The sequence below is a fragment of the Mastigoproctus giganteus genome, chromosome 9 (assembly GCF_048544385.1).
Source record: "Mastigoproctus giganteus isolate SK-2022 chromosome 9, ASM4854438v1, whole genome shotgun sequence".
NCBI classification, from domain to species: domain Eukaryota; kingdom Metazoa; phylum Arthropoda; class Arachnida; order Uropygi; family Thelyphonidae; genus Mastigoproctus; species Mastigoproctus giganteus.
Window position 1 is genome coordinate 195,970,268 of NC_143583.1, and position 25,701 is coordinate 195,995,968.

Consider the following 25,701-nt stretch of genomic DNA (forward strand, 5'->3'; position numbering starts at 1 on the left):
ATGCATTCAGCATACTAAGTTCTGATGACATTCTTCCTCTTGCTCAAACTACATATAGGCATAATTTCAAATTGAAGGGAAGTATAGATGTGCAGAGGTTTGCCTTCAGCCAGTGGGTGGTTGACTTGTTGGAACAGACTTGCATCTGGTGTTGTAGTAGTAGTGGCATGTGATGCAAGAAAGCAAGTGTATGAACTTATCCAGCATCAGCCAAAAAAAACAAAAAACACACCATTCTCTCCAAATGCCCGTCCAGTTCCTCCTTAAATTTATTCGACCTATCAACTTCCACAACGACAGATGGAAGTTTGTTCCAGCAATTAACCACCCGCTGGCTAAAGGCAAATTTCCGCATATCTATTCTACATCTGTTTAATTTGAATTTATGCTCCCTTAGGTTCGTAATCTGAACAAGTGGAAGGATCCCATCAGAATTCAGCGTGCTCAACCCATTCAAGGCCTTGTGGAGGTGGTCAGTTTGAATAAATTCAAGGAAGAACTAGACAAATTATTAGAGGGGATAGACAAGTGATGTGGAATGGTTTTTTTTTTTTTTGGCTGATGCTCTATAACCAGGGTTCCTAACCTGTGGGTTGTGACTCCCAAGGGGGTCGCAAAGTATTTTCAGGGGGTTGCTGGAATTATCTTTTTATAGGAAATTTTGCCATGAAGGTTTTCAACACTTATTTATTTCAATATGTCATATGGCTACACTGCAATATTCTACTAGTGGCTGTAACACTTGATTTTTGATAAATGAAAGGAAGTGACTTAAGGTCCATCGCAGTGGATACTTAAAAAATATTAAAAGCTTGCCATGTTCATACATATTAAACATTTTATATTATTTTAATTATTTGCTATGTCAGGCCTTTAATATTTTTTCAAATTTCCGCTGCGGCGGACCTTGATTCACTCCCTAAAAATAAAATATGCAAATGCAGTGTTATCATTAGAATAAAATTCTATGTTACAAATCGTAAACTGAAAAAAATATTCATTATGATGCAAAATTCAATATCAAATTTCATTTTTTATCGGTGTCTCGATGTGTGAATAACAGACTGTCGAATACGGACCGTCAAATAAATGTGAATTGCTCTCTTAACACAGTTGAAGATCGCCCTGTGTTTTGTTGACGCTGCCATGTTTGCAATGATGTAATTCAATAATATGCACGATGGGCTGTCTAATGCAAACTGGCGCAAACTTAGTTTGCCAATAGTCAACCACCTTTAGTTGGTGCCATGATAGAAATCAGCCACTCGCTGTCAAGCACTGGTTAGCTACTGCTTGCACTTTCTAAAATCTAAAGAGCGTCAGTAGGTTGTCATCAGTCCATGCTAAATCCGTACCTATGGAGAAAAAACGTAAATATTCAGAAGACTATCTAAAATTTGGCTTTACCACCTTGATCAGCAATGGCATAGGGAAGCCACAATGTGTTTTGTGCAATGTCGTTCTCAGTGCTGAATCTATGAAACCTTCAAAACTGAAACGTCACTTAGAGACAAAGCATTTAGAACATACTAAAAAGGACTTGGAGTTCTTTCGACGCTATTAAACTGGTCTAAGATGTCAGAGACTTGATCCTAAAGGAAGTTTTCAGCAACAGAGCACAGCAGTGCAAGCATCATATGAAGTCACATTGGAAATTTCCAAACCAAAAAAAAACCTTACACAATTGGAGAAATGGTCGTCAAACCCTGCATGTTGAAGATGGTGAAGTTAATTCTTGGAGAAGCCCGTGAGATAAAAATGCAACAAATATCTCTGTCCAATAACACTATTTAGAGGCACATTTCAGATATGTTCATAGACGTGAAAGAGTAGGTTTTGAATGAAATCAAAGTTTATCCATTGTTTTCTTTTCAAGTTGATTAATCAACGGACGTAAGTTCTTGTTCTCAGTTACTTATCTTCGTGAAATGTATTCATTCAGATTACATCACAGAAGAGTTCCTGTTTTGTAGTGCACTTGAAACTACTACAAAAGGTATGGAGAAGATAAATACCTTTTTTAAACTGGAGGACTACAGTGAAAAAACGTCAGTGGGGTTTGTATAGATGGAGCACCAGCTATGCTAGTGTCAAAGTCAGGCTTTCAGACAAAAGTGAAGGAACTTGTTCCCCAAGCAAAGGGCATTCACTGCATGATTCACCGATATGCTCTTGCCAGTAAGACTCTTCCAGCTCCTCTGAAGGAGGTACTTGATTCTCTGATCAAAATTGTGAATTACAACAAATCTTGAGCCCTCAACACCTGTCTGTTTAAAACACTCTGTAAAGATGTGAATTCTGATCATGAGGTTCTTCTTTTCTACACTGCTGTACACTGGTTGTTGAAAGAAAATGTTGTCAATCATGTCTTTGAGTTGAAAGATGAAATCAAGTTGTTGCTGGAAGTGCAAGGGAAACATGACCTTGTGGCTTACTTTAATGATGAAGCTTGGAAGAAAAGAGTTGCTTACTTTGTAGACATTTTAGACCAGCTAAATAAGCTTTAGGGAAAGGAAACACACATTATCCAATTTCAAGACAATGTTCAGGCATTTGTATCCAAGCTGCAAAACTGGCGTCGGAAAGTAAATCATGGAAACATTGCTATGTTTGAAAAACTCTGCGTGTGGTAGAGGAATCTGAAGGTGAACTGGATGAGAATCTGAAGGAGGAGGTTACTGGGCACCTTGAATCCCTTGAAAAGGAATTTCAGCGGTACTTCCCTGAGCTTACAGAAGAAGAAGCTGCACTGGTACGAAATCCATTCTCTGCTTCCCTGAATGTAGCCAGCATTCCCGACAAAGTACAAGATGAATTCTTGGATTTGAGGAACGATTCCTCGGCACGTAATTTGTTTTATGAAAAATTGTTGACCCGGTTCTGGTGTGCTGTGTATCAGTCATATCCAAATATCACCATGCTTGTATTTGGAATTTTACTTCCATTTGCCTCTACATATCCCTGCGAGAGTGGATTTTCAATGCTTGTTCATATCAAAACAAAGGCAAGAAACAGACTGAATGTTGAGAATGTGATACGAGGTTGGCTTTAACAAACACTCACCTGTGAATTTTGAAGCTGGTTGCCCAGATGCAAGTACAACCAACTCATTAAATATTAGGTTAGAATTATATTCTGAAAAATCTGTTTTTAATGTGTTTTCTTTACCCTATTAAAAATGCCTTTTTATGCAAATGTGGCAGGGGTTGCAGGTTACTTGGCTATTATAAAAGAGGATCACGACTAAAAAGGTTGGGAAACACTGTTCTATAAAATTGCTTCCTTGCATCATATGCCACTGATTAGCATTAAAAGAGGCATACAACACAAGAAAGCAAGCTTATACAGCATCAGCCAAAAAAAAAAAAACCTTCCCATTTCACCCATCCATTCACTTCAAAAGTTTGTCTAGTTCAGCCTTGAATTTATTTAAGCTATCAACTTTGAAAATGGCAGATGGAAGTTTGTTCCACCAATCAACCACCTGCTGGCTAAAGGCAAATTTATGTACATCTATTCTACAATTGTCTTTCCTCAATTTGAATTTATGTCCCCTCAGGTGCGGAATCTGAGCAAGAGGAAGAATCCCAGCAGCATTGAGCGTGCTCAAACCATTCAAGGCCTTGTACACCTCGGTGATCACCTTGTAGGTGCCTAGTCTCCAGGCACTTCAATTTGCAGAACTTAAGCATTCCTTGGTAACAGTAACTTATTCTAGTAATCTGTACTTATTCTAGCAACTCTACATCCTTCCTAAAACGAGGCCTCCAGACCTGTATGCAGTACCCAAAGGTGTGACCTGACCATTGCCTTAAGGGGGTAATAACCTCCTTATCCCTGCTTGCAAAATTCCTATATATCACTGACAAGACCCCGTGAGCTACTCTTGCAGCCTGTCTGCACTGCTCAGAAAACTTTGCCTGACTGCACAATTATTCCCAGGTTTTTCTCATTTTCCACTACCAAGAGTGTAGTACTGCACAGTTGGTATGTTACTCTGGGTTTACTGTTACCCACATGCAGTATTTTGCATTTGTCAATGTTAAACTTCAGTTTCCACCTCTCAGTCCATGTGCTCAACTTTTCTATATCCCGTTACAGTAGCATATCGTCCTTACTGTTATTAACAACCCTGCCCACCTTCGTATCATCTGCAAACTTGGACATTAAGCCTGATGATCAATATTGATAAATACAGAAAACAATAATGGGCCCAAGACAGACCCGTGAGGGTCACCACTAATATCATTACTCCATGAAGAGCAGTGTCCATTGATTATAACTCTGCTTCTCCCACTCAACCATACCTTTATCCATAGCTGCAACTTGCCCTTAATGCCATACTGCTCCACCTTGTACATTGTGCAACAGTATCAAAAGCTTTCCTAAAATTCAAGTGTATGATATCAAAATTATTTTTTGCCTCAAGTTTCTTTGTGATTACATCATAGTATCCAATCAAATTAGTCAGACAAGACTTCCCCTTAACAAACCAATGCTGTGTCTGAACTATAAATGCAGTGCTGTCTAGATGATCCTTCAGTGCTTCTTTAATCAGCAACTCCATTATTTTCCCCAGAACAGTAGTTAAACTGACAGGTCTGTTATTACTCATGTCAGCCTTCGATCCCCTTTGCGAATTGAGGATACTTTTGCACATCTCCAGTCTGTGGGGACCTCCCCTGAGTCTAAGGATGCCTTCATAATCACGGCTAAGTGTTTGCTTACTTCTTTTGCTGCCTCCTTTAATATAACTGAATAGATCCCAGGTGCCTTCCTTATGTTTAACTTCAACAATTTCTTCTCTGCTTTGCTCTCAGTTATTACAAAATCATATAGCTGCCTTTTAGAGTTTAATAAGCTCCTGTTCTCCCCTTTCCTACAAAATTCCTCATGTGTGAATGTAAATACAAAATACTCATTCAGTTTGTCAGCTACCTGAAAGAATCATCAACAATCGAACCAGAAGAAAACAGGGAGGAAATACGGTTCCAGCAAGATGGAGAGATGAATGCATTCAGAGAAACAATTACATTGCTCCGAGAAATGTTCCCAAATCATTTGATCTCACGATTTGGAAACATTTGGCCTCAAAGATCTTTCGATCTCACAGTCCAAGATTATTTACTTTGGGGCTTTCTCAAGGACAGTGTACTTTAACAAACTGAGAACAATTATGGCTCTAAAGGAAACATTCAGAACATAATTCGAAAATTGTCAGTAGAATTTCTTGAGAAGCTGATGGCAAGTGTAGTGTCCCGAGTACGATACTGCAGAGATCAAAGAGGCAGGCACCTGCCTAATGTAATATTTCATACATAAATCTCCAAAGTGTGTACTTTCATTAAACATAATAATTTGCCTTGCCTTGCCATGATGTGAAACAAGGCAAATTATTAAACATAATAATTTGCCTTGTTTCACATCATGTTATTTCATAGTCTTTAAAACAAATGGGTTTACTAGTTTTTGGACACCCTGTATGTATTTTGCATCGACTAAACCAATCAGTTGATAGGAATCGGAGCTGCTTTGTTGAATTCTCTGGACTGGTACTACCCTCTAATGATTTCTTCTAAATCAAATATGTCACTATCAGCATCAGACTCACAAAATTTTACCATCTTTAATTGTAATAGCTTCATCACTTATGTGGTAATATGAAATTGTTGATCTCTTGTGAAAATTGTTTGTTGTGGTGCTAAGTTCTGCATATGTCACTTCAAACTTGTTTGTTAATTTTTCAAGATGATTGCCATTTGATGCATCATAAATGCCCAGTTACTATTTTTTTTTTTTTTTTTTTCTCTCTCGGTAGCTGCCTGTTCCTCTTCATAATTCATAAGGAACTGTTCTAGAAGAGCCTTGAATGTTTCTCAAGTGAAATGTGCTGTTGTGTTCTAGAATCTCTTGTGAGTTAATCCCTTCTGCCTCTTATTGACAGTATGCCTACAGACATGTGGAATGTTTTGAAAATTCAGTTTATTCTAATAACAAATTTCAAATTCTAAACATTCCTAACTGACAATTTTTTTTAAAAAGGCCCACAGAAAAATCTAACAAGCAAGGTTATTTTGATTGTGACAATATTATTAAAAGCTTTTCAGTGATGTTGCCATTCTAGCAACTCTGCATCCTTCCTAAAATGAAGTTTCGAGGCCTCATTTTAGGAAGGATGTAGAGTTGCTAGAATGAGTACAGTGAAGGGCAACAAGATTGGTGGGAGGAACAAAGGGGTGATCTTACCAAGAGAGGCTTAAGTTCTGCAAGTTGCAGCATCTTGAGACTAGGCACCTGCGAAGTGATCTGAAGGTGTATAAGGCTTTGAATGGTTTGAGCAGGCTCAGTACTTCTGCTTGCTCAGGTTAAGAACCTGAGAGGGCATAGATTCAAATTGAGGAAAGTTGTAGAATAGATGTGTGGAAGTTTGCCTTTAGCCAGTGGGTAGTTGATTTCTGGAACAGACTTCCATCTGTTGTTGTGGAAGTTGATAGCTTAAATAAATTTAAAGCTGAACCAGACAAACATTTGGAGTGACTGGATGGGTGAAATGGGAAGTGTTTTTTTTTTTTTTTTTTTTCCAGCTGGTGCTGTATAAGCTTGCTTTCTTGCATCATATGCCTCAACTAATGCTAATGTTAGAACTCTATATTTGTGACAATGCTTTTAAAAATTTTTTCAGAGACATTACAACTAATAACCAACTGGGCAAAACCTTAGTCTAGTATAACTTTTAAAACACAGCTTGACCAACAACTCTTTTTGTGTAAACTTGTTTTCACAATAAGGTTGATATGTATGACTGAACATAATTATAAAACAAACTTCAACAGTTTTTCATATTTTTCCATTTTTACTAGCTGCAGATGCTTTTTATCCTTATCTGATTCTGCATGAAGCATCCAAATAAATTTTTGCAGCCTTCCATTGTCACTGATTTTTTTTTATTGAAATAGCTTTCCAGAGATCTTTTTTTTTATGAAAACCCCAAACACAAAAGGTATCAAAACCTATAGTACTTAGTACCGTGCAAGGGTTGAAGGAGAAGTATGGGGGGGGGATGCCGGAAACTTTGCTCTAGAGACTAAACATGGGTTTCACCACTTCAAGCCTCCAATAAGCAAAGTAGTAGTAGCGGCATGTGATGCAAGAAAGCAAGTGTATGAGCTTATGCAGCATCAGCCAAAAAAAAACAAAAAATCACACCATTTCCTCCAAATGCCTGTCCAGTTCCTCCTTAAATTTATTTAACCTGTCAACTTCCACAACGACAGATGGAAGTTTGTTCCAGCAATTAACCACCTGCTGGCTAAAGGCAAATTTCCGCTCATCTATTCTACGTCTGTCTTTTCTTAATTTGAATTTATGCCCCCTTAGGTTTGTAATCTGAACAAGTGGTGTATCTTGAGCTAATCAAACATTGTACTCTTTACATGGTACTGAATCGTTTGTTGCATGATGCATTCTTTATATGGTACTGAATCCATCCTGTTTTCCCAGATTGTTTCAGCATGTGCAGTCATAGATAGAAATATGCTAATACACATTTGTATAGGTTTGTTGTTATGCAAATAAACTGATATTCATTGATTGATTAACTTATATTTTTGCATTTGCTGTTATTCTGTTGATAATAAAATTGGTTATAGAATTATTGTATTTTCAGGAAAAATGGCTTTTACAGTCTGTCAGTCCAATGTTCTTGAGGACATTGAGGATCTAGCTGAGATGCCAGATACTTTAAATAACTTTCAAACAATTAAAGAACCAAAGTTAGTTCCTAGGATAAGAAGAAAAAAAAATGGAAAACTGGCTGTACCAGAAATTATGGCAGATAGTGTAATACCAGGTCAGTCTTAGTCATATTATTCATGCCATTCCATTTTTTCGATACTTGAAACACTGTTCTGAAGTTGAATAAACAAGATGGTTTATTCAACTATCTTGAATAAAAGTTTCTAATTTAGGAACAATTTTTCCATAGATTGTGATGTAATAGTCAGATATGTGCAAAAACATTTTTTTGTCTTTGTTATAGATGCTATTGGTTAATGCCATCTTTATTTAACCCAGCAATATTTGCTCATTTGTAACAAATGCAGTTATGCAACCTGACTGCTGCCCAAATATTTCAAATAACAAATAACTGCTGCCCAAATAACAAATTTCAAATTCTAAACATTCCTAATTGACAACTTTTTTTAAAAGGCCCACAGAAAAATATAGCAATCAAGGTTAATTTGATTGTGACAATACTATTAACAGCTTTACAGTGATGTTGCCATTCTCTGTACTAATTCTAGCAACTCTACATCCTTCCTAAAATGAGGCCTCCAAACCTCATTTTAGGAAGGATGTAGAGTTGCTACTCCAGACACTGCAATTTGCAGAACATAAGCCATTCTTGGTAAGACTACCCTTTCCTTCCCCTCACAAATCTTGTTGCCCTTCTCTGTACTCACTCAAGCAACTGTACATCCTTTGTAAAATGAGACCTCCAGATCTGTATGCAGTACTCAAGGTGTGGCGTAACCATTGCCTTATACAAAGGGATAATCACCTCCTTTTCCCTGCTAGCAGAATTCCAGTACAGGTAGATTCCGACTTTACGAGTTAATTCATTCTTAGCACACACTCGTGAAGTGAAAACTCGTAAAGTGGGAATTTATTTTCCATAGACATAATGTTGAAAACAGGGATTACGTTCTCAACAATGAAATTAGTTAGCTAATTAGTTTGTTTAAACAATGATTGATTTATCCAAAGAAATGAAAACATAGTCTGTAAAATCAAGCAAATTATAATTTAAAGAAATTATTTATGTGACATACAAATGTTAAAGAATGTTTATTCTTCATCATCAACTAAATGCACACTCGTTGATCACTCATTGTTGGGTCGGCACCCATTATTGGTTTGTTGCACAAGGAGTCATCTTCTTCAGAAATGCTTCAAGAGGTGTTTGTTTCCAAGATCTCTCTTTTTTTTTTTTTTATAAATTTCACGATAGCATGCATTAACATTTTTTTTAATGGCATGCACAGATTTCACCTAACTAACATGATATGTGCAAGTGAGATTGCAACTAACACAATTTGCAAGGAAAACAAGTTTACAAAGAAAAGGAATGAAGAGAAGATTCTGAAAATTTATTTGTTTTTCATATGATTGAAGATTTCAGTAAAGGGGAAACACATTTCACCGTAATAATGTAAAAACCCGCACAATTCCAGCTATTGGTAATTTCACAAATGCATTAACATCGAGTTTACTACCCATTTATAATTGCTTGCATGAACAGAAAAGTCCAATAAACTGGAAAGTACAAATGTTTTTGTTTTATGGTAGTGAACTCCAGAAATGTGCTTTATAAAAATATCACAAAGGCATTATAATGGTATAATGCCTTTGTGATATTATATGGTATAACACATATGTTATGTGTTATACATCGTATCGTGAACGGAGTAATATTGTAAAGCGGTGTGCACTGTATTGTATGGCTACAAACGTGGTTTGAAATGTGGGATTTATCAATGTTTAACATTCATCAATGTTCATATTTTTGAATTTGTTGATACTTGAAAAACATAAAGTGAGAACTGCCTGTATGTCATTGACAATACCCCTGACATGCTCTGGCTGCCCATCTCCATTGCTCAGAAAATTTCGTATCTCACTGCACAATTACTCCCAGATCTTTTTCATTTTCTACCATCCTAAGTGTAGTACCAGATAGTTGGTATGTTTCTCTGGGATTACTTCTACTCGTATGCAGTAATTTGCATTTGTCAATGTTAAACTTCAGTTGCTCATCTCAGCAACTGAGATGAGCAACTGAAGTTTAACAGTTGCTCATCTCAGCCCATCTGCCCAACTACCGGTCTTCTAACTTCTCCACTAATGCTAGTGTTCCCCAAGGTTCAGTACTTTCTTCCACTCTTTTCCTCTTGTATATTAATGACCTTCTTCCATCGACTGGAAATCCTATCCATATTTTTGCCGATGATAGCATGTTGCATTCTACTTTCCATTTTGAGAAACCTTGCCCTGCTCAATCAGCTTCAACTTCTTGAAAATCTGCTACCAATTCCTCAAATGCCGATCTTCAGATAATTCTACAGTGGGACAAATACAACTTAGTTGATTTCAACCCTTCTAAATCTCAGTCTTGTCTTATATCTTGCAAAAAGGATTCTTCTGCTCCTATGCTTATCTTTGTTGACACTCCGATTTCTAGGCAAAATGATATACCTCTTTTGGGGATTACCCAGACTTCTAATCTCTCTTGGCACATTACAAATATTGCTTCCTCTGCATCTAAAAAACTTGGTTTTCTTTTTCACTCTCAGCGTTGCTTTTCTTCCAAACAGCTGCTCACTCTGTATAAATCACAAATCTGCCCTACCATGGAATATTGTTCCCATATCTGGGGTAGTGCCACCAAAACCTCTCTCAGGCTTCTTTTTTTTTTTTTTTTTTTTATGTAAACCCCAAACACAAAAGGTTTTAGAACCTATAGTACTTAGTACCGTGCTTGGGTTGGAGGTTGAGAACACGAAAAAAGATATTTGTTGACATTGGACTTGAACTTCTGTAGACTGTAATTATCAGGAAATGCATATGAAGGAAGGTTGTTCCAGAAAACGGCAGTTGAATGACTAAATGAGGAAGATGAAGAGTGGGTTCTGTGAGTTTGAAGTTGGACAGTAAATGAATGTTGGCTGGTGGCGGCACGTGTTCAGACTGTTTTGAAAGAGAAAGCGGGAATTATAGAAGCCAATTCAGAAGAACAGTGCCCATGGAAGTATCTGTAGAAGAGGCATGCAGCAGAAACAGTACATCTATGAGACAGCAAGTGGAGAGACTTTGTTAGAGATGAATCATTAATTAACCTAACTGCCCTCTTCTGAATGGAATCAAGCAGCCTGAGAGAGGCTTTGGGGGCACCACCCCAGTTGTGGGAACAATTCCATGGTAGGGCGGATTTGCAATTTATACAGAGTGAACAGCTGTTTGGAAGCTATTTGGAAGATAAGTAATGCCAAGAGCGAAAGAGAAAACGAAGTTTTTTAGATGCAGAGGAAGAAATATTTGTAATGTGCTTGTGCCAAGTGAGATTAGAAGTCAGGGTAATCCCCAAAAGAGATATATCATTTTGCCTAGAAATCGGAGTCACTAAAGATAAGCACAGGAGCAGAAGAATCCTTTTTGCGAGATATAAGACAAGACTGAGTTTTAGAAAGGTTGAAATCAACTAAGTTGTCTTTGCCCCACTGGAGAATTACCTGAAGATAGGCATTTAAGGAATTGGTAGCAGATTTTCGAGAAGTTGAAGCTGGTTGAGCAGGACAAGGTTTCTCAAAATGGAAAATGGAATGCAATGTACAATCATTGGAAATACTATGGATAGGATTTCCAGTCAATGGAAGAAGGTCATTAATATACAAGAGGAAAAGAGTGGGGTAAGGAACTGAACCTTGGGGGACACCGGCATTAGTGGAGAAGTTAGAAGACAGCGCCATCTACCATCACCCTCAGTGAGCGATCAGAGAGAAAACTGGATAACCAATTACTAAAGACAGTTGGCAAACCATAAGAAGAAAGCTTGTTAAGAAGACCTGTATGCCAAAAACGATCGAGAGCCTTTGAGATGTCAAGAGCAACTACTTGTGTTCCCCGAACCTTTCCATTGAATTAGTCTATAAATGGGTAATGTAAGCCAGAATATCACCAGTGGATCGACACTGGCGGAATCCATACTGGCGATCGTTGATCAGACTGAAGGTTTCTAGGTAGTTTAAGAGTTGGCAGTTAATTGATTTCTCCATTACTTTAGACAGAGTAGAAGTAATTGCAATGGGACGATAATTGGATGGGTGGGATTTGTCACCCTTTTTATGAACTGGCTGGATATGAGTAAATTTCCAAGTAGAAGGAAAAACACCTTTGGAATAAGAGAGTGAAAAAAGGTGGCATAGAAATAGGAATAAGTTCAGAAGCACAGGTTTTGAGAAGAAGTGGAGAAATACCATTAGGACCTGGAGCTTTCTTAGCATCAAGATTCGTCAAAATCCCTCTGACATCCTTTTGCAGAAGACCAGAGGAGGCATTGAATGGAACGTGTTGGGAATGGTGGAAGGTGTTTTACCAAGATCATTAATACATGAGTTGGAAGAAAAATGGAATGCTAGCAGGTCAGCTTTATCCTTGGCTGAAGTGACAACAGAACCAGCTGGTTTGGACAGAGGTGGGAGCAGAGATGGGCAAAAGTTGCGGCCAATAGCTTTGGAAAGAGACCAGAATGCTCGCCTACCATTAGGGCAAGAAGCAAGTTTTCTACTCTTAGCCTATTCAAACTCTAGTCTGGACTGATTAATAACTGCTTTACATTTGTTGCGAGCTTTGGTGTAGGCAGAAAAAGATACTGGAGAATTGGAAGCAAGCCAAATGCAACATTCTTCGCTTGAACAGCCTTAGCACCTTTATTGGAAAACCAAGGTTTAGATAAAGGACGAGATTTTAAAGTGGAGTGTGTGGAATAAAGAATTCCATTCCTACAAGAATAATTTCACTGACACAATCTGAGCAAACATTGACATCAGAAGTTTTGAAACAGTAATCTGACCAAAGAAAAGAAATATTGCAGGTCATCCCATTTTGCATTCTTGTAATGCCAAACAACACTAGGAACTTGGTTATTTGGGAATAGCCATGAGATAAAGGCTCCATTGGAGAAGAGACGATCACCAAGTTGTGATTTGAGGTTCCTAAAGGATCACTCACTTCGACCGTGTACTTAAAAGGGTTGTTTGTGAGAAAAAGATTAAGCATGTTGGCTGTATGGTTAGGATTTTCTGGTAAGTAAATGAATAATCTGTGTGAGGTTATTAGTAATTGCAAAAGCCTGAGCATCTTGACCAGCTGGGTTGGTGTGACTAGAAAACGGAAGCCAGCTGGAGTTGTGAACATTAAAATCACCAAGGAAAATTACCTCACTGTTAGGAAAGTTGGACTGGAGAAAGTCAAGTTGCAAAGAGAGGAAGTCAGAGCTCTAAGTGATTAGTAGAGTTGGGAGAATGGTAGAGACAACAGATGAATTTGACAGAATGAGGTAGAGAGATTTTAAGCCAGAGAAGATCAACGAGAGGAGATTCCAAATTGCCAAGTCTCTGACAGGAAATATCAGAATGGACATATGCACAAGTACCACCTTTGAGGCAAAAGGAATTGTACAGCGAATAATTTGGGCTTCTGATATGAGCAGTAGTTGAATCAACCGATGACTGAGATTCTGTCAGAAAAAGTACATGGAGTTTAGCAGACTGCAAGTGGAAATGGACATCGTTGAGATTAGAATGGAGACCACATATATTTGTGAAATGAATTAGGAAGTCTTTGGGAGGTTTAGATCTTTCCACAGATAAACTTGCTCTATTAATTTGACAATTCATGATATATTCAATAGTAAGAAAAAGTGCGTGGGACATGCTGTATGAGGTAATGAAATTTTTGGATATGGCGTACACATGGTAGGTAAGAATATACACAGATCCTTGACATAACGTGGCCTCGAGAATGCTCCCCGCATATACACTACTCGGACTCCCTCCAGTCACTATCTGGCAGAGTAGAGGTAGCAAGATTATACACTAGCTGATCTGGAAGCCTCCTAGAGAGTTACCAATAGGTTTGGTCCGGTGTACTAACTAGCGGCCGGCCTGCGAACACCGTTTTAGAGCTGTATCCTCGAAATGTAAGGAATATTGGATCTCGCCACGATGTTCATCATAAACTCAAAAGTCATCAATCATACTGAATGATGGAAATGATAGGGAAGGGTTGACCAGAATTTAGCTCTAGAGACTAAACATGGGTTCCACCACTTCACGCCTCCAATAAGCAAAGTGGTGGTATTGCACTGATTGATGAGAGTCATCTACCACCTAGTACTGCCTGGTAACATAGAGGGGCTGCGTTCCTCCATGTGGTGTGGGCACCACACCTCGACCCCTGCTTAGTTGGTTCACACCTGGGTGGTCACCAACCATGTACTTGTGCATGGAGGTTATACCCAGGATTACTAACAGTACCACCATTGCAAAGGTGCAAGCAGAGGATTTGGCTGTCACAGACCATCCGGACTTCGCTGAAATTGGGTTCACTTGACTTGAGTGTCACTCGAATATCAGTTCCATCAGTGTTTTAGACTCCCAGGTAGCAAGTACAGCTTGTCTGGCATATCTGAGGGAATGTCTGTGGCAACCTCAAGGACCAATTCTGATTCCATTTAGAAGAGGGCAGTTAGGTTAATTAATGATTCATCTCTAACAGTCTCTCTCCACTTGCTGTCTCATAGACATACTGTTTCTACTGTATGCCTCTTTTACAGATACTTCCATGGGCACTGTTCTTCTGAATTGGCTTCTGTAATTCCCACTCTCTCTTTCAAAACAGTGCAAACACGTGCAGCCACCAGCCAACATCCATTTACTGTCCAACTTCAAACTCATAGAACCAAATTTTCATCTTTCCCGTTTATTCATTGAACTGCTGTTTCCTGGAACAACCTTCCTTCCTTCATATGTATTTCCTGAAAATTATAGTGCAAGGTCATTTGTAATTGCAAAAGCCACAGCATCTCGACCAGCTGGGTCGGTGTGACTAGAAAAGACAGAAGTTCAAGTCCAATGTCAACAAATATCTTCTTTCATCTTCTCAGCCTCCAACCCAAGCATGGTACTAAGTATTATAGGTTCTAATACCTCTTGTGTTTGCTGTTTACATAAAAAACAAAAACAAAAAAAAAACAAAAACTAAGTTGTCTTTGTCCCACTGGAGATTGGCATTTAAGGAATTGGTAGTAGATTTTCGAGAAGTTGAAAGTGATTGAGTAGGGCAAGGAATTATAGAAGCCAATTCAGAAGAACAGTGCCCATGGAAGTATGTGGAGAAAAGGCATGCAGCAGCAACAGTATGTCTATGAGACAGCGAGTGGAGAGACTCTGTTAGAGATGAATCATTAATTAATCTAACTGCCCTCTTCTGAATGGCATCAAGAAGCCTGAGAGAGGTTTTGGGGGCACCACCCCAGATGTGGGAACAATATTCCATGGTAGGGCGGATTTGCGATTTATACAGAGTGAGCAGTTCTTTGGAAGAAAAGTAACGCTGAGAGTGAAAGAGAAAACCAAGTTTTTTAAATGCAGAGGAAGCAATATTTGTAATGTGCTTGTGCCAAGAGAGATAAGTCAGGGTAATCCCCAAAAGAGATATATCATTTTGCCTAGAAATCGGAGTGTCATCAAAGTTAAGCATAGGAGCAGAAGAATCCTTTTTGCGAGATGTAAGACAAGACTGAGATTTAGAAGGGTTGAAATCAACTAAGTTGTCTTTGTCCCACTGTAGAATTATCTGAAGATCGGCATTTAAAGAATTGGTAGCAGATTTTCGAGAAGTTGAAGCTGATTGAGCAGGGCAAGGTTTCTCAAAATGGAAAGTGGAATGCAAAGCGCTATCATCGGTAAAACTATGGATAGGATTTCCAGTCAATGGAAGAAGGTCATTATTATACAAGAGGAAAAGAGTGGGGTAAGGAACTGAACCTTGGGGGACACCGGCATTAGTAGAGAAGTTAGAAGACAGAGAGCCATCTATCATCACCTCAGTGAGCGATCAGAGAGAAAACTGGATAGCCAATGCCAAAAAACAGTTGGGAAACCATAAGATGGGAGCTTGTTTAGAATACCTTTATGCCAAACACGATTGAAAGCCTTTGAGATATCAAGAGCAACTACTTGTGTTTCACCGAACCTTTCGATTGAATTAGTCCATAAATGGGTAACATAAGCCAGAATATCACCAGTGGATCAACACTGACTGAATGCATACTGGCAATCTTTGATCAGACAGAAGGTTTCTAGGTAGTTTAAAAGTTGGCGATTAATTGATTTCTCCCTTACTTTAGAAAGAGTAGAAGTAATTGCAATGGGACAATAATTGGATGGGAGGGATTTGTTACCCTTTTTAGAAACTGGCTGGATATGAGCAAATTTCCAAGCAGAAGGAAAAACACCTTTGGAATAAGAAAGTGAAAAAAGCGGCAAAGAATTGGAGTAAGTTCAGGAGCACAGGTTTTGAGAAAAAGTGGAGAAATACCATCAGGACCTGGAGCTTTCTTAGCATCAAGAGTTGTCAAAATCCTTTTGATGGAAGACCACGGGAGGCATTGAATGGAGCGTGTTGGGAATGGTGGGAGGTGTTTTACCAAGATCATTAATACATGAGTTGGAAGAAAAATGGTCTGCTACCAGGCCAGCTTTATCTTTGGCTGAAGTGACAACAGAACCATCTTGTTTGGACAGAGGTGGGAGCAGAGATGGGCAAAAGTTGCGGCCAATAGCTTTGGCAAGAGACCAGAATGCGTGGCTACCATTAGGGCAAGAAGCAAGTTTTCTACTCTTCGCCTGTTCAAATTCTAGTTTGGACTGATTAATAACTGCTTTACAGTTGTTGCGAGCTTTGGTGTAGGCAGAAAATGAAACTGAAGAATTAGATAAAAGCCAATTACGGTATGCAACATTCTTCTCTTGAACAGCCTTAGCACATTTATTGGAAAACCAAGTTTTAGATAAAGGACGAGATTTTAAAGTGGAGTGTGGGATAAAGGATTCCATTCCTGCAAGAATAATTTCACTGACACGATTTGAGCAAACTTTGACATCAGAAGTTTTGAAACAGTAATCCGACGAGGGAAAAGAAGAAAAGAAAACTCGCAGATCATCGCATTTTGCATTCTTGTAATGCCAAACAACACGAGGTTGGGAATAGCCACGAGATAAAGGCTCCATTGGAGAAGAGACAATCACCAAGTTGTGATCTGAAGTACCTAAAGGACCTTTCACATCGACCGTGTACTTCAAACTCCCTTGAACTTCAAAATACTTGTTCCATTTTGTTGGCAATGGGGAAATACCAGACAAATAAAATTCTTTGCCCTGTCCATCAAAGAATGCAGAAACAGCAGACTTTAGTTCATTATCATGAGCAAAGCGACATTCATGTAAATTTTTCGTGAGGTGTCAAAACAGGAAATAGTCACTGGGATAGATCCTATCTGTGATGAGGTGGATGTGCTGTAAAGTCAGTCTCTCAAAGAAACAACAGAATGTGACCTGTGCACTGGTACATTGTCATGAAGAGGCAGGACACCTCTGGGATGTTTTCCATGGCATTTTTCCTTTATGACATCCCTTAGGTTGTACAGTAAGGATGCATAATGCTACACAATGACTGTCTGCTTGTGTTCCAAGTAGTAATTGTACAAAATTCCCCTCAGCATTTCAAAAAAAAAAAAAAAAAAGGTGGCCATTATCTTGCCAACTGAAGGTTGTCTGAAATTTTTTGGGTGAGGAACCCATGTTTCATCACTCATAACAATTCTGGAGATGAATCTTTCAAGATCCCTTCCATAAAACTCTAAATATCCTCACATCATGTACTCTGAATTGCTTCTGCACAGGGGTTAGAAATCTGGGGACCCACCTTGCACTGGCCGTAGTCATCCACAAATGTTCATGGATAACTGCTCCCTCAGATATGTCCCATTCCCTAGAGATTTGGGACACCTTTAAATGTCTGTCATTCAGCACAAGGGTTTCCACAGCTTGGTACTTTTCTGAAGTGATTGTTGTCACAGGTCTTCCTGGATGTGGATCACCTTCGACAGATTCTCTACCCCACTTGAATTGTTTTGACCAGAATTTCATCTGATACTCTGAATATGTACTGTTGCCATAAACAGCCACCATCCTTTCATGATTTGCCTTTGGCCCATTTCCTACCTTGGTGAGAAACTTCGATGACTGAAAGATGCTCCTATATCAGCAAATCCACAATTTGGTACTGGTATCTTCCTTTTTCCTGTTACAGCAGCACAACCAAAAAACTTAGTGGGATCAAAATTAGTATGATTCAAATTAAGATATGTAGGAACATTATAAATCATGAATCATTTGAATATAATTATGGGAACTACCTTAGGTAGATAATTTATAGAACATCCCTCATATACACATGTGCACTTTTATTTTGAACATTCAGCGGTAAGTTTTCAGTATAGAGCATTAAGAATAAAAGCTAATGAACACAGCTACTCAATCATCTCACTAAATCAGCACCTTATTTAATTGCTGAGTACAGTTTTCTGCATTTGGATAAATTTGCACTTTTTTTGAAACTTTTTGTACTCTTCACGTGAATCCATTTTCAAAAACCGACAGTATGCCAGCATTGTCTCATTCCAGTTACCCTTTTTTCCATTAGCATTAGTAGGAGCATATGATGCAAGAAAGCAAGCTTATACAGCATCAGCAAAAAAAAGACAAAAACACTTCCTGTTTCACCCATTCGTTCGCTCCAAATGTTTGTCCAGTACTTCCTTGAATTTATTTAAGCTATCAACTTCCACAACCACCGATGGAAGTTTGTTCCAGCAATCAGCCTCCTGCTGGCTAAAGGCAAATTTCTGCACTTCTGTTTTACAACTGTCTTTCCTCAACTTGAATTTATTCCCCCTTATGTATGTAATCTGAGTGAGAGGAAGAATCCCATCAGCATTAAGCTTGCTGAAACCATTCAAGGCCTTATACACCTTGTTCAGGTCACCTCCTAGGTGTCTAGTCTCCAAATGATGAAATTTGCAGAACTTAAGCCTTTCTTTGTAAGAGCAACCCTTTGTTTCTTCACCAATCTTGTTGCCCTTCTCTGTACTCGTTCCAGCAGCTCTACATCCTCTCTGGGGTTGCTGCTACCCATATGCTGTATTTTGCATTTGTCAATGTTAAACATCAGTTGCCACCTCTCAAGCCCGTCTGTCCAACTTTTCTAGATCTTGTTGCAGTAACATACTAGCATTTTATACTTGAGACTGGTTTTCACTCTGCTCTTTATTCATTGCATTAAGGTTCTGTGGAAAGTATTCATGGTGGCTGTGCAGAACATGAACCTTTGCACCTCAAGTTGTATCATAGTTTTTTTTTTTTTTTAATTAACTGTTAAGCATGTTGACATCTTGTAATTTTTTGGTTGCACATGTTAGTATTTTTCATAGCACTCTTGAATATTACCTCACTTATTTCACTTCCACAAATCAATGGCTCTTGTAGCAGCTCAGTGATTTGTTTTTCATTAAAAACACTAGTATGGAGTTTAGCATCACTTGTCTCAGGAACTTTACATACAGCATACTGAAAAACAGCCTCCTTTATCTGTGATCTTAAACAAACTGTTTCATTAGACCTAGGTTTTTTTATAATTTGAGGAGAAAGTGGCCCATTGGTGATAATTTGTGTCTAGGTGTATGATAAGTCTTTTCTAGCTAATCCTTTAATCCATTGATCAGTTGTAGCTCTGCTGCCCATATGCAAAGAAAAATTTTGTCTGCCCATGATCACAGTATTCATGATATAATTCATTCATGATCACAATATATCATCTTTTCTAAGAATTTTAGTATGGAATTAGTGACTGAATTTGAGGGTGGGATGTTCTCTTTGTAGTAGAACTGCTTTTAAGCTTGTAATGGAGCTGTCAACAAAGAAAATTCATTCCAGTGGAGCATTAGCAGTGGCAAATGATGCAATAAAGCATGCTTATACAGCACCAGCCAAAAAAAAAAAAAAAATAAATAAATAATAATGCCTTCCATTTCACCTATTCATTCTCTCCAATGATCTGTCTAGTTCTTCCTTGAATTTATTTAAACTATCAATTTCCACAACAACAGATGGAAGTTTGTTCCAACTACCAACCACCCGTTGGCTAAAGGCAAACTTCCTCGCATCTATTTTGCAACCATCCTTCCTCAATTTGAATTTTTGTACCCTTGTGTGTGTGTGTGTCTGGTTGGAGCAAAAGAAAGAATCCCATGAGCATTGAGCTTGCTATGTATAAGTTAAGTGCAAATGCATCATTAATACACAGCCAATTCTAAATTAGCAAAATATTTGCAAAGGCGGCATCGCTTTAAGTTATATCTCATATTGTGAATAACTTCATAATGAGTTGCCATGATATTGCACTACTTTGAATAAGTAACACTTCACTTGAAGGAGAAGACTAATGTTACTTATTCTCAGTGGATACCACCAACCAGACGGCACCGTTTCAGGGCTATTTGGCCCATCTTCGGTGGGTGGATAGGTACCCAAGTGATGCAATGATGGCAAAACAGTTATGAAGTATAACTCCACAATACGAGAGATGCCTGATGGCGTATGATGTATTAAGACTATAATGCATTTAGGGCTAAAGCCTCAGGCTGCGAGAAAGTCTAGACTGTGTATGAGTTAAGTGCAAATGCATCATTAATACACAACCAATTCTAAATTAGCAAAATAGTTGCAAAGGCGGCATCGTTTTAAGTTATATCTCATATAACTTAAAACGATGGTGGTATCCACTGGGAATAAGTAATATTAATCTTCTCCTTCAAGTGAAGCGTTACTTATTCGAAGTAGTGCAATATCATGGCAACTCGTGAAGGTATTCGCAATATGAGATATAACTTTAAAAACGATGCCACCATTGCAAATATTTTGCTAATTTAGAATTCGCCGTGTATTAGTGATGCATTTGCATTTAACTTATACATAGTCTAGACTTTCTCGCAGCCTGAGGCTTTAGCCCTAAATGCATTATAGTCTTAATCAGTGCTTTTTTGTGGTGGTACGCAATAGTACAGCGTACCGGCACCTTTATTAACAGTGACGTGTGACATTTAGATGCAATACACTTTGAAATTTATAATATTCTGTAAATTTTTTCACATGTTTGCCTACTATTCAAATAAACTTAAATGATTTAACTAAATTTGCATTTTTTACTGTCTGTTGTTAAGATATTTTCTATATAAAACTGTATAACCATTTTTATAATTCTAAATTACTCAGTCGGACCTCTGTTTAATTATTTCGAATTCCCCTTGGAAGTTACATTTAAAATAGTTTCGGTTGAGGGAAGAAAATTTTCATATAGCGAACTGATTAGGAGGGAATTAACACGCTATGGCCTGTTTGCATTTCTGGCCTTCAGGCAATTTAGGCAATTAGTGTTGCTGCGCGAATTAAGAGAGCTAAAGTGATTAGTATTGTATAACTTAGCAGTACCTGGTAAAACCTATCTGACCACCTGTCCCACATATGAAGAAGTCGTGCTGGTCAACAGTGAGAAGATCAAGGGGTATTTCCAATGGTGTCCAACCTTTTCCAGTACTGAGGCCATATTCAAAAAAATTCAGTTTCCTTAATGTGTTACATTTTCGATATCTTATTGCATGTAAAAGTAAAATTGAAAATATTCAAAATTTTAATTAAGTACAATACACAATTACATTTACTGAACAAAACGTTTAATGAAAAAATATTTTTGATAATAAAATTTAAAATGCTGTTTTAGTTCATTTTCCTCACGGGCCGTAGGTTGGACGCCTTTGTGAATCAGCTGTAAGCGCCCTGTTCGAGAATTACAAAAGTGATTTTCTTTTACCCCATAAATAATCATCTGTTATTTCGCGGAAGTACGTTATCCACATTTTTCCAAAAATTTTCCCTATCTCTGTTTACTCTTTACTTTACATGAATATACGAATGATACCAATATTTTGGATATTTTTGCAGTTTCAAAAAAAAAGAAAAAAATTGAAATTTAAGAACTAGTGACAATACTGATGACGAGAAAAGGAAAACGAGGACAAAAAGGTATTAAACCTTCTATACGTGAATTGTTGGCATTTGGTGAAACTGAAGTTAGAAAATTGTCAGTTAGGTTCCAGTTAAATGAAAAAGATGCAATTCGTGGAATTCGGGGATACCTAATTGATAAGAAAGTTTCCGAAGAATTGAAGCATTTGATGAAAGCTCTGAGTACGATACCAATTTCACCGAGTGAATGTGAACGAGGATTTTCAGAAATGAATCTGATTGCCAACCAGCGCTTTCATTGATGACAAAACAGTTTCTTCACTACTATTTCTTAAAATTGTATGCCGTCCGCTGACCCGCTGCGATCCAGCAAAATATGTCGATTCGTGGTTGCTTCGGAAACGTCACTCAGCAACCGATACAAAGAGCAGGAAAAGAAGTCAGCATAGGGTGTCGGATAAGAACTTAATAAAAATTTGGAATATTCTACAAAAACTTTATTTTTACTTATTTTACTCACATTTTACTTATTTTTTTTATATACTTGAATAATAAATTTATGCTTAATAAACTGTGTTAATATGCTTAATTTCTTTTTCTTATTCTAAAAAAAAAAATCACTACTAAAGTAACAATATCAGGGGGCTAAAAATTAGTACTTTTCATATCCTTTTAATTTTCAATTTTTCCTGATAGCAAAGAATGAGTACTGGCACCTATTTTTTTTACAAAAAAAAGCACTAGTCTTAATACATCATACACCATCAGGCATCTCTCATATTGTGGAGTTATACTTCATAACTGTTTTCCCATCATTGCATTATTTGGGTACCTACCCACCCACTGAAGAAGGGCCAAATAGCCCTGAAACAGCACCAGGGGGAGCCCGATGATGTCCCGAGTTTCCAAGAATAGGTAACAACAGCCTTCTCCAATGGGGAAGCGTTGCCTATTCGAGGAGTTTGGGTTTTTGAGTGGTGTGAGTTGAAGGAGTTACTGTCCCTTTCATTCTTCTACACCATTTCTTTTCTTCTTCCACTCCTACTGTTACTTTCCCTCTACCTTTTTGCTTTTCTAAGTCTAATAGGGACAAGTGGATAGTCGTTATTATCCCACACACATAAAAAAAGCCCTGAAACAGTGCCGTCTGGGTGGTGGTATCCACTGAGAATAAGTAACATTAGTCTTCTCCTTCAAGTGAAGCCTTACTTATTCGAAGTAGTGCAATATCATGGCAACTCGTTGTGAAGGTATTCACAATATGAGATATAACTTAAAACGATGCTGCCTTTGCAAATATTTTGCTAATTTAGAATTGGCTGTGTATTAATGATGCATTTGCACCTAACTTATACATAGTCTAGACTTTCTCGCAGCCTGAGACTTTAGCCCTAAACGTATTACAGCATTGAGCTTGCTCAATCCATTCAAGGCCTTAAACACCTCAGTCAGATCACCTCACAGGTACTTAGTCTCCAAACACTGCAGTTTACGGAACTGAAGCCTTTCTTGTTATGTAATCCCGGTGCATTGATTAAATCACGTAGGTAAGTACAGAACAGAAGGGTCATTCCTTTAGAAGGGAATGAATTTTTTTTTTCTCTGTACTTATTTAGAGTGCCCTGAGTGCAAGCATTCTTGTATCCAAGCAAATCTTTGTGCAACTAATAAAGCAATCTATTTCAAAGCAAAAGTTTCTTTTGTTTTCACCAAATAAGTAGATTTTGCTCTACAAACTGTAAGCAGGTGCATGTATACTTGCGTGTACACCAATGCTAGGAGTTTGGTAAATAAATTTGATGAATTTGATGTATTGCTCAAAGCATCAAAGGCGGATATTGTTGGGATATCAGAGACGTGGTGTCACACAGATATAAGTAATGCAGAACTGGAATTTGGGGAGTACAGTCAGTCCTCGTATAACACGTATTTACACTACACGAATTCGATCATACACGATTTATAAATAGGGGAATGATATCTTATATAGCACGAACCGAATTTGCTTATACACGATTCGCCTTTGTGTTTACAAGAAATGACAGTCGAACGCGGAATCACCCCAAGTGAACACAACACAATAGGAACGAAGAGAAGATTCTGAAAATGTATTTATGTGTTTTATATAAGTGAAAGGGGAAACACATTTCACCATAATAATGTAAAAACGAACACAATTCCAGCTATCGGTATAATCGCAAATGCAATTAGATCGAGTTTACTACCAGTTTATAAGATTCCACTAGCAGAAACGCAACAGGAAGTTGTTTTTATTGTTTTATGGTAGTAACCCCTAGAAATGTGCTTTAGTAAAATGTGAGGTGTTATTAGTATATCTCTGTGTATCAAGCATGCCTCCTCTTTTGTAATTGTGCTTTATTCCCTGAAAATGAGTAAAATACTTAAAAGGTGTGAAAAGAAAGCGTCCTGGTGAAGACACTGCAGATTTAGAGAGAAAAAGAAAAGCAACATCAATAAACAGAGGCGGACTGGGTCAAAAATTCTCACCCGGAAAAATTTGTAGTGGCCTCATACTATGGTTTATGGCCAAAATCACACTGGCTTCCGGCCCGTGGGGTTTCCCAGGTAAGGCTTATGGTCAATCCGTCTCTGTTGATAGAGAAAAAATATGAAATTGTGAAATGCTTTGAGCGAAATGAAAGACCATGTGATATTGCACGTGCTACAGACTTCAATGAGGCAACGCCGAGAATTAGAAAGAATGCAGAGAAAATAAAAACTTTCATAGCAGGAACAACTCAAAGTGTAATTAAAATCCATTAGATTAAGACACAAAGAATTGGGAAAGATGGAACGGCTGTCATCTGTTTGGATAGAAAATCAAGCAAAGCACAAGTTTGCTTACGGTAGAAGCAAAAGCATTAGTAATATTTTATTACGTAATAGTTGTAATAAAATAAGTATTTTATTACAATTATTTATTGTGTTTGGTTATGTTTTGGTTTCAAATGTGTGTTTTGATTTTGGGCGGCCGGCACCTAACCCTATTTTTCCCATAGGGCCTGTTGTTTATATTGCACGATTTTACATTGCACGAGGGTTTCTAGGAACACATCTATCATGCTATATGAGGACTGACTGTACAGCGGTTACAGAAAGTATAGACAGCATAGGAAGGGAGGAGGGGTTATGATATTAGTTAAGAAACACATAAAATCCAAGGAAGTGAAGCCATTCGACATCGCTGGACAGTGCAGTGTCGAGTCAGTTTGGTGTGACATAAGCATTGGGAGATCAAAATTGAGAGTAGGAGTGTGCTATAGGCCTAATGACTCTGATGAGTGTAATAAGAAACTGTACAGGGAAATAGTGGGCCAGTAAATCAAAGAGTCTTATAATGGGGTATTTTAATTTCCCAGATATTGACCGGAATTTGTGGGATGGTCACTCACACACTAGCAAGGCTTTTGTGGATTTATTGGATGATTGTTTTCTAAATCAGCATGTTCAGGAAGCAACTAGAGGGAGCAATACTCTTGATTTGATTATCAGTAGTGATTCTTCATGCATTAAGAATCTGTAGATACAGGAACCACTAGGTGGCAGTGATCACAGTGTGCTGAAGTGGGATTTACTCAAGGAGGTAACTACCATCAGGGGTAAAGGGAAGGGTTATTGCTTTCGTAAAGGCGACTATGATGGTCGGAGACAGTATTTAAGTTCTATACAGTGGGAACAACTGATGATGTTACCAACAGCAAACTCAAAATGGGAAGCATTCAAAGAACTTATCTTGGAAGCTAATAGGCTTTACATACCAACTAAGAAATATTGTTCAAGGTTCAGGCCTAAATGGATGTCAGATGAATGGGATACATATAAATTAACATGTGACACAGAAGCCTATGATAGATATAAGTTGATCTGTAACCAAGTTACAAAGGAGGTTAGGCAGGCGAAGGCAGATTACGAGAAATCTTTGGCAAGGGATGCAAAGAAAAACAGCAAGGAGTTCTTTACTTGTGTAAACTCTAGAAGG

At 38.0% G+C, this 25,701-nt stretch overlaps 1 protein-coding gene across 1 annotated transcript in view; it reads left to right on the forward strand.

The window, feature by feature from the left end:
* Positions 1-25,701, forward strand: part of LOC150081003 (threonylcarbamoyladenosine tRNA methylthiotransferase) — a 176,502-nt gene that overhangs the window by 24,962 nt on the left and 125,839 nt on the right. Inside the window, exon 2 of the mRNA XM_090381918.1 lies at positions 7,667-7,849. Within this exon, the coding sequence (XP_090238044.1) occupies positions 7,672-7,849 (178 nt within the window). The 5' untranslated portion in view covers positions 7,667-7,671. The remainder of the gene's footprint in view (positions 1-7,666; positions 7,850-25,701) is intronic.